Source organism: Rhinolophus ferrumequinum, chromosome 12, assembly GCF_004115265.2.
Source record: "Rhinolophus ferrumequinum isolate MPI-CBG mRhiFer1 chromosome 12, mRhiFer1_v1.p, whole genome shotgun sequence".
NCBI classification, from domain to species: domain Eukaryota; kingdom Metazoa; phylum Chordata; class Mammalia; order Chiroptera; family Rhinolophidae; genus Rhinolophus; species Rhinolophus ferrumequinum.
The window spans coordinates 30,305,499-30,319,704 of record NC_046295.1 but is presented as its reverse complement, the minus strand read 5'-3'; the positions used below and the strand labels follow the sequence as shown (position 1 = coordinate 30,319,704).

Sequence of the window (14,206 nt, the reverse complement as noted above, 5' to 3'; positions counted from 1 at the left end):
AAAATTTCATAGGACTTTATTTTCTCTTACCATGTGTTCAGCTGTTGTTTTGGAAGAAGCTTTCCAGTAAGATTTACTAGAGAATACTAGAGATATTTATTCCATCAGTTCTAAGAAATAATAAGTTTTATTTTCTGAAGGTTTTATGTCCTTTAGTGTGTTTAGCACTCCAGGCTTCTCTGGGAGGGTGCTAGCACTCATGTTTTCTTGAAGAAAGACTGGAAGCTCAGAAAATCTCAGTGAATCACCCTGGTCAGCCGCAGAGGTGGGGTTAGAATCTGGGTCTTCTGCCAGCACTGTTTCTTCTCTACCTTCATCCCCTGAGCCCCACAAGTCTAGGGATGTCAAAGAATTCATCCTCAGTTATTTATAATGTCGGTCAGTAATAAAATTAAGACTTCTTCAAATGTAGGAATTTCAGAGGAATAGTTTGTTCCTAAATTTGCAAGCTCATTCAGTTTAAAAATGTTTCCTATAATATGGCTCTCATTTATTACTTCAGATTCATTGCCTCAGTAATGACTTTTAAATCGGACTTTATTATTAGAGTGATTGAACTGAAGTCCGATTGGACTAGTTTTTGCACCACTATAAATAGAATGAGATAAAATATTCTACATAATTTGATTGAACTTTTATGAGTTCTCATAAATTGGAATCTAGGATCTTCTCGAAAAGGATACTTACTTTGACCAATTTCCTGATAACAAACTTCCCACTGTGGGATTTAAGATAGAGTGGCTACTTAGGAGAATTTGGGGATTAAATTATTTCGACTGGCACTTTAATTGTTACCTGAGGCAGAGCTTCATTAACTGCTCCATCAACAATTTTTTTAAACAAAAAGCTTGAGGAAGTAAGAATAGTACACGGATTAGAGAATCATCTGTAGACGAAAACAAAAACAGAACAACCGTACATTTTTAGTGTATAAGGGAAATATTGGGTGTAGTTGTCTATGAGGCCATTGCCATAGTCATTGGAGAGCCTTATTGGTGTACAAGAATTAATTTAATGTCCCTCCTTAATAGCACCATGAGGAGGTGGAAATGGATTTAAAGGCATTGCAGTTTCCTCATGATTGCATAGGAATGGCACAATCTCTGATATTTATATTTGATTATGAGAAAATCATGTGGGGAAAAATACATAGTTTGTATATATTTTGAGCAGTTGTGAATTATAGTGAATTAATAATTGATTGGTAAGTTCTAATAAAAACAGAATCTTTTCCTATCACCTTAACTCTTGTACCAGCAACTCTAACCTTTTCTCTCTATCATCACCAGCCATGTTGGGTTACTGTTAGAAAACTACATCATTCCAGCAATTTTACCAAAGTTTAGATAAGTATCGTCAGCAGTTACTCCGTGTTTAAAATTTTCCATCAACATAAGAGGTTAATATTTCATTGAAGAAGCAGTAAAAGCACAGTGATCTGGGGTCTAGTATAGTGCTAAGAGTTTTTCTAATAGAGTTCAATTTTAAGGAAACGATCTATTACATGGTAAAATTGAAATGGGTAGGGATGAGAGAGGGATGAAAGAAGATATATTTTGCTAGTGATATCTTGCAATGATGTCTGATGTTGACTGACTTCTAAACTAATATACAGGTAAACAAACACACCGAAAAAAAAAAAGAACCCCAACACAAAAAGTTGTGTCAAAGATGGAAAGCACACTGCACATAATGCTTTGGAGCAGGGATTTTTTTTCCTAACAGCAAATGGGGAGTGGGGATTCAAGATCCATTTCCATTGGGAATCGGAGTTATGTGGTATAATTTTATGCTAATATTTATACAGAACCACATAATGCTTATAATAATCTTGGATAATTAATAACGGATATATGTAAATATATATGTGTGTTTCTTATATAATGATTGCTTTATTTTCCATTCCTAAGTGAATGATAATATGCAGTGTAATAATTTTGGCAGATGGTGGTTTGATTAGTAAATATTATTTTTATTAGTGTATTAATGTTTGATTTTTTTCTCTCTCTTTCCTGGTTCCAGGGTGTGGATGAATGGAACATAGCTCGCCTAAATACAGTCTTGGATGTGGTTGAGGAAGAGTGCGGTATTTCTATTGAGGGTGTAAATACCCCTTATCTCTATTTTGGCATGTGGAAAACCACATTCGCATGGCACACCGAGGATATGGATCTCTACAGCATTAATTATCTCCACTTTGGAGAGCCCAAGTCTTGGCAAGTTACACGTTTAATATTCATTTGCTTTGGAGATTTGAAGTTTGGGCAATATGAACCTATTGAAGAGGATGTTTTCCCTTTGGTGTATTCAGATTTATATGAGCTGTGTAGGAAAAGTTTTTGTTTGTAATTATTGTCTTCCACTCTGCCCAGGGTTTTGCTGAAAAGCATAGAGCTTGTCTATCTAAAGTTGCCTATAGACCATTTTGTAGGAGATGATGGATTGACAGATATTTTAGTTGTAAAGAATTTGTTGGGCATCTTTACTTATCTGAGCATTTGTTGGAAGGTATGTAGGAAAGTTGAATTCCTGGATGTAGAGTACCAAGTAATCTTAATGATCTTCTGGTTCAGCTTTCTCTAAATGACAAGTTCCATTTAGTATGTGGTGGGATAAATCAGGAGGCCTATTATTGCTCTTTGGATGATAGGCATGGGCTTTTAAAGAGTAAGTTAATGTTCATATGTGTTTTTAACTTAAAATTTCATGTGTTTGTGAGCCTCTTTCATCTTTCTGAGCAATGGTTTTAAGATTTACCGCTCTGTAGAATGCATCATATAGTACATTCACTGCACATTTGTAATTATTATTCTGTTGATTACCCTGGTATCCTTTGTGGTCAGCTAGTTTCATGTTTTAAACTGGTTTTGGTGGGATTTTGTCTTAGGAGAGTTTAAATATCAGTTCTATTTTCTATAATACACGTACATGCAGCATAAGACAGAAGCATATGAAGCATCAACATGACGTTTTTGATGGTTGAGAACATGGTTAGGTGCTCTTCGGGGGCTTGTGCCAGCCCAGCAGCTTTCTTGGCTCCAATTTAAAGATAACGGCTTCTTTCAAGTTCTCCTGCTGATCAGGTGTTACGATACTATGTACAATTTCTATTCTCATCTTGCCATTACTTGCCACTGAGGTTTTATCATTTGGTGAAGTGGGAAATTGTAAACTTTCCCTAAAAAAATTCAAATGTAGTAAAACTTCCTAATTATCAAAATGACATTGAATTGGAAGGCAAATTTTAGGTGGAAAGGCAAAATTCTTAGGTCATACAAGAGAAATCCAGGCAGTTCTTGGTTTTCTATGGTGTTTTGTGATCTAAAAAAAACTTAGCGGGATGCTGTTTAAATTATTTTAAAGATGTTTTAGTTGCACATTTAATTTGATAAATTCTTAGCATTCTGCTCTCTTAATGGAATAAATCAAGCTTACACATTTTTAGTAGCTGGTCTAGGATCTAGAGAGGCTTTGTGACAGTGTGATGGTATTGTTTAATACACAGGTGTCTACCGAGGGCCAGTTGTGAGCACAAACTTTAGGCCCTATGCGTCTCCATTTGTCATATTTCTTCAACACCACTCACACGTCTGTTGTAATGTCATCTTTTAGTACTTTTTGGACTTAGCTATGAGAGACTCGGAGAAATATGTTCAACAATACCTGGACTTCTGGGCAGTTTTTCAGCTGCATAGTTATCTCCATGCTCTTTCTGACACTCAATTTCAGTGTAGATAAAGTTAAATGAAATGGATAAATTCAACATGTTGATGAAATCTAGTATATAGGCAACTATATACTATATTTCCCTTAATAAATCTGAAAAGTTAGTAGCAAAACTTTTTAGATATTGTTAGATATTAATTGAGAATACCTGAGATATTAATTTGAGTATTTAGTATTAGAGGAGTTTAGATAGAGGTCTCTGCTTTCTTATGAAGAAAGATGATGTTTTCCCCCTTGTCTTGGGAGTAGATTATTTTGTCTCCAAAAAATACCTTAGGGGAGGATATTCTGGTGAGGGATAAGTCTGATTTAGAAACTTGTTTGTATCTTTGGGAAAGATTACCATAGTTTGTAAGTGAGAATAATTATGCCAGTTTCCAAAGTATTTCTTTCTCCCAGCATGTATATTTTCAGTATTTAATTACTCTATTAGTTATTAAGCATATAGACTCCATTATATGCATTGAGGGTAGATTTATAATAATATGATTATCTTTAACCTTGACCATTATTTATGATGATAAAGTAATAAAACACAGCAGGGAGTTATGACAGCTAATCTACATTCCATTTTCTAAGATAACTACTGTAGGAAATGAGTGATATAAATGACTTGAAGGGTATTTCCCAGTAGATTTATGAAAGATTATATTAGCTCAGCATAAATAATTTTGAGGTAAACTATTAACATTAAAATTCATTTTAGTAATCATCATAATATATTTGAAGTGAGCTTTGAAAGGTGGTAGAAGCAATACAAATTTAGGTAAGTATTGGGAGGCAGGTGGTGTGTGTGGCAAAGCTTAGACTTGAGAAACCAGCAAGCAAGGCTCCGGTCCTTATTCTGCTACTAACATGTGTGGCGTTGGACAGATAACTGTACTGTGGATCCCAGTTCCTTCACCCACAAAATGGCAAGGTTAACGAGGGTGATCGCCAATGCTCTAATTCAGTGACTTGTGATCAGAACTATAGGAATATGTTTACTCTACAAAACGAGGGGATGATAAGGTGTCGTAAGGGTGTGTGCATGTGCAGGCACTGGTTTCCCTTTCTGGTTGGTGCTGGGTTGTATCTGGGACACTTACCTTCTTTTTTTCTCCAGGGATGACCTCTCTCGGGCTTGACATCTCTGTCCCAGGCTGTGTGTCTTCCTTATAGGCGGACTTTGAACTTCTGCTTTTTCCTCTTCAGTTCTGGCACCAGTTCTGGGTATGATTATTGCAAAGACTGCTGCCTAAGGTCCCCTCCCTTCTTTCATGTCTCTACTGCCTTCCTCTGCTCCTGTATCTCTTAGATTTTGCTGGACGGCTTTCTGGATCATGTGCTGTCCCCACTGTAGGCATGTTTTTGCATCTTTCAAGTGGTTGTAGACCCCTCTTTCCTGTGCCTGCCTTGAAGTTGGGGTCTGTGTCTGTGCCTTTGAATCATCGGCAGTTAACATGGGGCCTGGCTACAGGACTGATGCTACGTAAATTATTCTTGTTTTGAATCAGAAGTGTTAAATTATTTTGGATCAACCTGTTTAAGGGCAGAGAAGGAAATATATATAACATTTTATAAATATTCTTGTTTAAAATGTGTTAAGAACACGAAGTTTCCTGAGATTTCTGTGTAGCTGCAGATATGCACAGCTTCAGGTGGGAGCTCCGAGACATACTTTTCTGGGCACTACGTGTGGCAGATTTTGCCGAGTAAGTGTTCACGAACACAGGGTTGTACTGAAGAAAGAGACTTTAGAGGAGCTGATGATTTATGTAAACATTTATGGCACAGAGGTTTAAGGGAACAAGAATGCTTAAAGTAAGCAGATAGAAAACTGCTTTGGCAGTCAGTGGTAAAGTTATTTATTTTCTTGGAATTAATATTGACTTTGGAGCAAGAAGACCTGTTTTAAAATCCCAGTCTGTCATTTACCCGCTGAATGACTTAGGGCAAAACACTGTACTTCTTTCATCATAAGTTTTTTTAACTGCCAAATGGTGGCATGATTTATTCACTGTCTACTTATAGGATTGCTAGGAGGGTCCAGGGATGTACTGGAGTAAAAAGTGCTTTGGAAACTGTAAAGTACTATTCAAATATTCACAATTACTATTATTTTATTAACCTTATGGAAATAAATCATTTTTTGGTCATACTACTTACTTTAAGCCTAAACTTGGCATATAATGGAGTAGGAGTTTCAAGGTTAACTAAAATATAATTTTCCCTTCCACACATCATGTGTGATAGTGGTTAGCTGCTGGGGGATATAGAATTTAGATGATGTCTAAAATCCTCCTTTCTGAGGCCATGCCCAAACACGAGACTTTCAGATTTACTCTCTAGAGAATGAGAGAGGTGAGGTTTAAGAGGACGTGTCTTAACCCGTGAAAAGGTTTAAAAGGTTTCTTTCCTGAAAGAAGGTTCTCCTGAATGTTTTTAGAAAATTAAGGATGGGCTGCAGCATTGTGGACTTAGTTAAATTTTGTTCAGCAAACTGTGAGGTTTTGTTAAAATGCCATGTAGCAAGCAATAAGTGACGTCAGATTATTTGGAATAAGCTCAGCTCATGCTTTTTCATTGTATCATTGTTTAGTGTTGTGTAGTATTTGTGAGCACCGGCTTTCGCACCAGCCTTGTCTTTTGAGTTCTGGCATTACTTTTTGACGAATATGTGACCTTGGGGAATTATTCTCAACCCTTATTTCCTCTTGTTAAACACTCAGCGTGGTTCTGGTGCTCGCTTTGTAAGGTAGTTGTGTGGATTGAATAAAATACCGCGTACATAGCATATATCACAGTTCCTAATGTATCGTAAGTGCTCAAAATGTTAACATTTCATACATTCATTTAACAAATATACATTGCATATTATATATAAGGTTATATGTGAGGTCATTTATAAGACCTCATAGATCTTATATGAATGAATAAGGAGTCTTGGTTCTAAATGACAGAAACCCAACTTAAGCAAAAAGGTTATTTACCATTGTGTGTAGTTGGGATAAGCTAGAAGCATGGCTCAGTCCAGGAGATAAGATGCTGCCCCTGGGTGTCTGTCTCAGCCTCTCCCTTCATCTCTCCCTCCCTTCATTCACTCCCTCCCATCTCACCTCTACCCCTTCTTGTTTTTCCTTTCCCTTTCTTCCTGGTAGAGGAGAAGCTGTTTACATATAAATAAATATTTGATTATTGTTGAATTTTAGAATTCAAGTCTTCCTTTTAAAAGGAACAAACAAGTTATATGGTGTCACATTGACCTAAGTATGTTTAGTTTACATTTTTTCCATCAAAATATGAGCTCCCAGGTGTGTATGGGGGGACTGAATAACATGTCTACAGTGCCTGGCACACAGTAGGTACTCAATAAATTTTTCTTAAATGAACAGTCTTACTGAAGGAATTCCTTATTGAGGTTTTCTTCTTTAGGCACCTGCAGTGGAACATTATTTTAGGAATTGGGCAGCTTGATAATATTTAAGGATATATTGAATTAGCAACCCATGCTACTAACCCCGGCTTGTTATCTATTTGGTGAATTTAGACTCATTAATATATTCTCCCTGCAGATGTTAGACTAATTGGATAAGAGTAAAAGCTGTATCCTTTTGATGGTTTATATAGGAAAAATACTCTTTAAAGTAATAGTGGTTTGTTTCTGGTTTTAATTACTCTTCCTAGAGAAATTGGCTCTCTAAATAAGAAAAATAGATTTTAATACTTTTAAATCAAAGTATTAATAAAATTAATTGCACAAGTTATTCTGATGACTGTAGGCATATCTGTCTATATATTTTTAGATAATATTGCTTAAAAAGCTTTAAAAAATTGAACGTATACCCCAAAAGTATTGTATGAATTTTGTGCCCAGGCGCTAGCTATATTTGTAGGAAGAAGAGAGTACAGTGGTAATTGGTAGCAAAAATTTTTATTGATCAAATTTTACTTAGACCCGAGCCTGACTTGGAGATGCCTAGAACCACGTACACATGCCTGCATTCCAAATAGGGAGTCCTGGGGCCCCACCCAGCTCAGCACAGAATTCCCTAAAGGAAGCATCAGTGAAGTCTAGTATTTATGATTTTGAAAGTCAGTTTCACTCTTTTCCCTGAAGTGATGAGATGTAATGCCTTTTCACTAACTGATGGGTAACTGTGGATTTTATACATGAACTGTAAACTTATATTAATTAAGTACTTTTGATACCCCTGATAAACATAGCATAAATTCCTTCAGGACACTTCTTATTTCCTTGTTGCTATTCTTTCACTTAAAGCCACCACCACCACCACCACCTACAAGAACTAGAGAAACCCCTTCAAATGAAAAGAAATTGCTGAATGGAATCCATAACTGTTAGGGAAAAATCAGAAGGTTAATGCAATTTTTTTGCCATGTAGATCATTGAAAACAAACATTAGTGCTGTTAGCCTTGCAAATTACTGTGACAGATGTAGTAGTTCACAAATATTTTTTCCTAGCTTATCTTCCCCCCCCCCATATTTCTCGCCCTCCTTTTCATGCTGTTTAATCTTGCTCTTTAGATAGCACTTTGTAAAAGATACATATTATTTGATATTTGTTTTGCAAAAATTATTTTTTGACTTAAGCATATAGGAAAGCAGCTTGTGTGTGTGTATGTGTGTGATTGCACTTCTACAGGTAGGCTGGCAAATAGATTTAGGTTACTTCTGTGACCCCACATATTTTCATTCTTTGAGTAAAGATGAAGGAATAGGCAAGGAGAAAGTGTGCCTTTCTTTTTTATACCACCGACTTTCTTTTAATGAGATTTTCTACAAACCAAAGAGGAACTTACCTCTTATTTTTTGGGACAAAACTATGAGATAAGAGGGCAGATTTTCAGAAAGGTAAAGGGATTTTCAGAAGCAGATTTTCAGTAGGTAGGTTCTAATCGTGTGATAATTGATGGAGATCCTGGGGCTGGGAAGACCCCTGGAGGTGAGAGTGGGAGAAACCACTGGCCCAACTATTAGCTTGGCACTCAGGTTTGTTCTTCAGATGTTCCAGTTGGAAATCCATTGGAAGTCAGAAATAAAATCCCACATTTGAGAAAAAATGAATTTTACCTTGAAGAGGATCTTGTTTCCCTCTAGGGAATAGGTGGCGATTCTTCAATTAGACATCTATTTAGATTCTGTCCCCTTCAATGAAGCTTTGGAAAAAACTAGTCTGTCCCTGTCAAGAGATTAGAGTGCTTTGTCTGTCAAACCTATCAGATAAGAACTTCTAGGATGGGGACAGGGGAGGCAGAGTTGGATCCCAGCTTCCGAAGGCTATAACACAATTTTCCTTAGTCTTCCAGTATTGCAGGTCTACTGATTATTACTTTAAAATTAATTTCATGCATTTCCTCATGTTATTTAGAATCTATTTTAATCTATTTCAAGAATGATACCTGCATTGGCTTTCTCTGGATTGAGAATATTTTTTTGGGATTGTCTTGGCGCCTTAAGATAGAAACCCAGTATGAACTAGCTTAGCCAGAAAGGAGAATTTAATTGGCTCACATAGCCATGAACGGCCAGAACTTCCTGGAACCCTTGGAAGTTGCCAGAGTGTGGTAGATACTGGACCCCACTTTTCTTTGTGTGTTGCCTTCATTTTCCTCCCTGGCTCATGCATTCCTAGCTGTGTCCCCAAAGAGGAAATCTGGGAAGGGATCGTGGATTTTCCTGGCGTGGGTGCTGTGCCGAGCTCTTGGTGAAGTCACAGAGGCCAAGGGTAGGGAGGTAGTAGGTTTGCCTCGCTGGCTTGGGTCACGGGCATCCTGTGTGGAGGTGGGTCAGAGGCGTGAAAAATGGTGGCCCCGATTAGCATTACCTGTTTGTGTTTGGGGGAGGTTGTTGTTCCCCATAAGAAGGAGAGAGCTGTTACGTGAATTATACTGCACAGGGGGAATAAAACCCGATGTCTCCTACAGATCCTAGGAGGCACAGAAAAGTCTCAAATAAACGTTCAAGTATTTGCTTAAACTCTTAGGAAGGCTGCTTGGATTACCCCGACTGGCTCTTACTTCATTTTCTGTAAGATTAGAAAAAATATCCTGTGTGGATATTTCTCTATTTTAGGATATTAAAGTTATTAAAATGTATGCTTGTTTAACTTATTGTAAAAGCATTTCTAACAATTGATTGGTAACTTTTACCCAAAGTACAGGCAGTTGGTGGAAACTAATCTGTACACCTGACTTGGAACTAAAGAATATATAATTTGTAAGTTTTTTCCTGACTACTTGGACCAACATTGCTTTCTTTTCTTGTGAGATCTATATATATCTATAGATATAGCTATATCTATAGTTATATCTATATCTATCTGTATCTATATCTATATCTATATGTGTCCGTTTTACTACTTCACTATGTCCTATTCTTTTTGAACTCTTCTTTCATTGATTGGTGTGTTTTGGTTTTACCATCTAACCAAGACTTCAGCTTCGTGAGGGCAGCATCACCTTTGTAGGGCCATGAACCACAGCGGGCTTATAGGCTTGTTTTGTTATTGAAACAGGGTTTTTTCTGTTTTGTTTTGATCTGCTAATTTGTGTATCACATATGTGCACAGCTTTCTGCTTCTTTCAGTCTTTATTGATCTTATAATATTCTTTTTGGTTCCTTATGGGTAAATACTACAAAATTAACCTATAAAATAATGTAGTCATGTCTCCTGATGCCTGTAATAGATTTAACCTGAAGTCTAGAAAAGTTTAGAAGTTACAAAATACTGGGTGTTAGACATTTTTAGACACTTTACTATAATTTGATTGCCAGTGATAACAGTTTTGATAGCTTGCCTAAGAGGAATCCACAGACAATACACTACAAATTTAATACAGCCAGTTGTGAGTCCATCCCTCTTCCTTTCCTCCAAATGACTAATTATTTGTGAGGGCTCCATAAGTGGTTTCTTTATTTGAAGACGCATGCATAAAGCTTCTGGAATGTTCTTCAACATCATATATTTTTGAGAGGATATAGCATCCAGTTGCATGATCTCTGAAACGATTTTTTGATCAGGGACAAAAAAGCCCATTTACAATCTTCCTTGAAATGTAGAAAACAAAAGTGAATGTTCTTTGGGAAGATATGTATCAAAAAGGACTTGAAATAGGTGGGTTGCCTTGTCTGTCTTCAGCTCCTATGTTATCTCTCTCTGCCTAGCTAATGAAAATTAATATTATTAAGGAAAGTCAAGTGTTGGCAGAAACATATGACTATTTACTTTTTTTGGGTTTAAGTCAGTTAGGAGTTAGTTAGTTAGTTTGTTTGTTTATTTATTTATTTTTATGTTACATGAAGTCCAGAAATAAGTAACCCGTGGTTGGTGGTGCCAAATAACACCGTATGTCCCTATTGTATAATCAGTAGCCTGTGACTGTCATCCTTTTGGTCTATTTTCTAGGAGAGAAGAAGAGATAAGGTAAAAGGCAAAAGGTAAAGAGAAAATACCAGATCAGATGCTCCCACTTCCATGGGTTTCTTTAGAACCCACAAGCAGTGACATCTCACTATTTCGCATTGGCCAGGACACTCATGGGTACTCATAGCTGCAAGGAAAGCTAGGAGATGAGTCCTTAAAAATTTGTCCACACTGCCAACTTGAACATAATTGTAGTTTTGTTACTTTAAGGAAGGAAGAAAAAAATGAATGTTGGGACAGCAGCTTATTGTATCTGACACATTAGCCCACACATAGCAAGTCTCCAATAATTTTCTGTTTGAATCCATGTCATTTGGGATCTGTATTTGAAGACCACGCATTCTATGCATAATGTGATTAAATTAGAAATCTATAACTAAAATATGCAGAGTCTGCATAGTAAAAAATACATTTCTAAATAACCAATAGGTCCAAAACATCTTGATGAGAATCAGACAATATTTAGTACTAAATTACAATGAAAATATTATCTATCAAAACTTTTATGATGTAAATCAAGGGGAATTTAGAGTGCTACGTAGCACTTAATACTCATCAATCAATGAGTTGTTGAACTTTAAGGACTAAACACTCACTGATAAAGACAGTCACAGAACTGCAACATTTATAAGGTTGGTCCCAGGATAATATAAGTCAAGAGTTGTGCCGAAAGGCTTTCTACATTGGTCACAATAAGGTTTCTATCCAGTGTGAGTTCTAAAATGAGGAGTGAGGTGTAAAGGGCTTTTTTTTCCTCTTTTCTTTCTAAATCTGTGTGTCCCTGAAAATAAGACCTAGCCAGACCATCAGTTCTAATGCGTCTTTTGGAGCAAAAATTAATATAAGACTCGGTTTTATTTTAACATAACATAAGACTGGGTATACTATACTGTTCTATAATACTGGGTCTTATATTAATTTTTGCTCCAAAAGACGCATTAGAGCTGATGGTCTGGCTAGGTGTTATTTTTGGGGAAACGTGGATTTGAGGCTTTGTAACTTTTGTTGTGTTTTGCATGTTACTTGAGTTATTTTTGGGTAGCATGGTTGCTTTGTGTAATATGCACTTTTGAAAGCCTCTCAATTTTCAAAGAGGCAACTGCAAAGAACCTGAGTAGGTAGTTTTGCCTTGAAAATTAAACTTTGATCATAGGAAATCTCCTTGAAAATGCTTCAGTACTTTGTTGGAGTTAATTATGGCAGGACTCTGTAAGTGGAACCCTTTAAGTCACTTTATCTTATTCACGGATGGTATAATTATCATTTCATTAAATGGTCATTTGGAAAGGACACTGTTTTCAAAGATTTTCCTATAAAGTAAGATTGTTTTTTGTTGGGAAAATATTGGCTCTAGAAAACTTTTGATATGGGCATATAGCTTCTTATAGGGACTTTTTCATTTATTAATTTTTGAAGTTACTATATTTTAGATTCTTCTTGAAATGGCTTTTTTCCCATTTTATTAATACTTGATTCTAAGTATTATAAAACACTGCATCTGTGTTCGGTGTTTTTTGGTTTTGTTTGTTTCTTTTCTGTTTGTTCATTAAATATTTTGTGAGGACCCCACCTGTCAGGTACTGAGCTAGGTGTTCATGACACCATGGTGAGCAAGACATCATGGTTTTCTGTCACTTCCCTCCTTTGGCATCTCTGTGTTGATTTGATGAGGAAACGGGAATGGAATATGGGACTGGAGAACATATCTTGGGGCTTTGGAGTGAGATAGATCTGGGATTGTATGCTAGCTCTGTTATCCACTTGTAAGTAAGTTAATTCCTCTAAGGCTTGGTTTCCTCATCAGTAAAATGGAGGTACTGATAGTAGAGCTTGTACAGGATCTTAGCACTAAGTCTGATGTATTATAAGTGTTCATTCAATAAATGGTAGCTGTGATGAGCTCTAATCATATTTATCGGCCAGTTATTCTTTTCGCTGAGCTTTCAACCCTTTAGTGACTACAGAAATCAGGTCAGACACACAAGCTTATGCCAGTAAATGAAGGGAGGGTCAGTTTAGTGTTGTCGTCTGTCAGAAAACTGTCTCTGGGGAGTTGAGCTTGATTTTTTTCAGGGGAGATAATTGTGAGCAAGACAGCAAGATGAGTAAGAAATATAAACAAAGGAGGAAAGGGCTACTTCATACATAGTTGAGGAAGGGATCTGCCTGGGCGTGGCATGGACCTAGAAGAGCTTCTCCCTCCTCTCTGTATCCTGGACTTGATGAGACTGCCCTGGATGTCACGGGGTGGGTGAAGCTGGGCCAGCAGGAGGCCCCAGCAGCACCGTTAGTGAGACTGGCAGAGGGACCCCTGCAGCCACTATGTCATACAGCACAGTGACAGAGGTATGGGCAGTGGGCGGAGCTGAGCACATTGCTGACAGACCCCAGGGTTCCCAAATGAAATTAGGGAGACTTTGAGGTCGTGATCTGAGAAATAGGAGCTACCCTTTGAGAAGTGCTAGTAAACACTTCTAATGGACTCAGTGTTTCTTGAGAAGAGAAATAGAGACAGTTCATAGAGAAAGTCTGAATCAGAGAAATGGATCTAGTAAATTTTGAAAAATACAGCTTTATCTACTGCCAGTTTGAAGTGTCAACCTGCTAATTATTCAGTTCAAGATAGTGTTTATATTATAACTACCAGGATAGCATATCATTTTAGGTCTATTCTTTGAGTAAACTACCCAAAGATGTGCTTAGAGAGATTATTGTTTCCCTTGGCCTTCAAATTAGAACTACTGCTACTTCTTTTCCTCCTCCTCCTCCTCTTCTTCCTCTTCCTCCTATTTTAGATAAAACATCACCTCATAAATATCTAATTAGGTGCACATAGATCATTAGTGACTCATAGTTTCTTAATGTTAGCAGAACTGTTTGCAATATTCATTTTGTATGAAACAAAAACACTGTCCTAAAGGTTAAATGAAAAATTAATAATTTCAACAGACTGGTATGTACTTGAGGGTATACAATGGTCAACATCTTATTTAGTGGTTTCCAAAGGATACAAAGAAATATGAGACATATTCATATCTTCAAAGAATGAAGA

General features: G+C 36.8%; 1 protein-coding gene across 7 annotated transcripts in view; it reads left to right on the top strand.

The window, feature by feature from the left end:
* Nucleotides 1-14,206, top strand: part of KDM4C (lysine demethylase 4C) — a 347,582-nt gene that overhangs the window by 63,715 nt on the left and 269,661 nt on the right. For 6 of the 7 annotated variants that reach the window (XR_004424679.1, XM_033123278.1, XM_033123280.1 and 3 more), the window contains exon 5: nucleotides 2,023-2,216. The exons of the other annotated variant lie outside the window; for it this stretch is intronic. Coding sequence is in view for 5 of the 6 variants with exons in the window: in XM_033123278.1 (XP_032979169.1) it covers nucleotides 2,023-2,216 (194 nt within the window). In the remaining variant the exon portion in view is untranslated. The remainder of the gene's footprint in view (nucleotides 1-2,022; nucleotides 2,217-14,206) is intronic. 7 annotated transcript variants of the gene reach the window in all.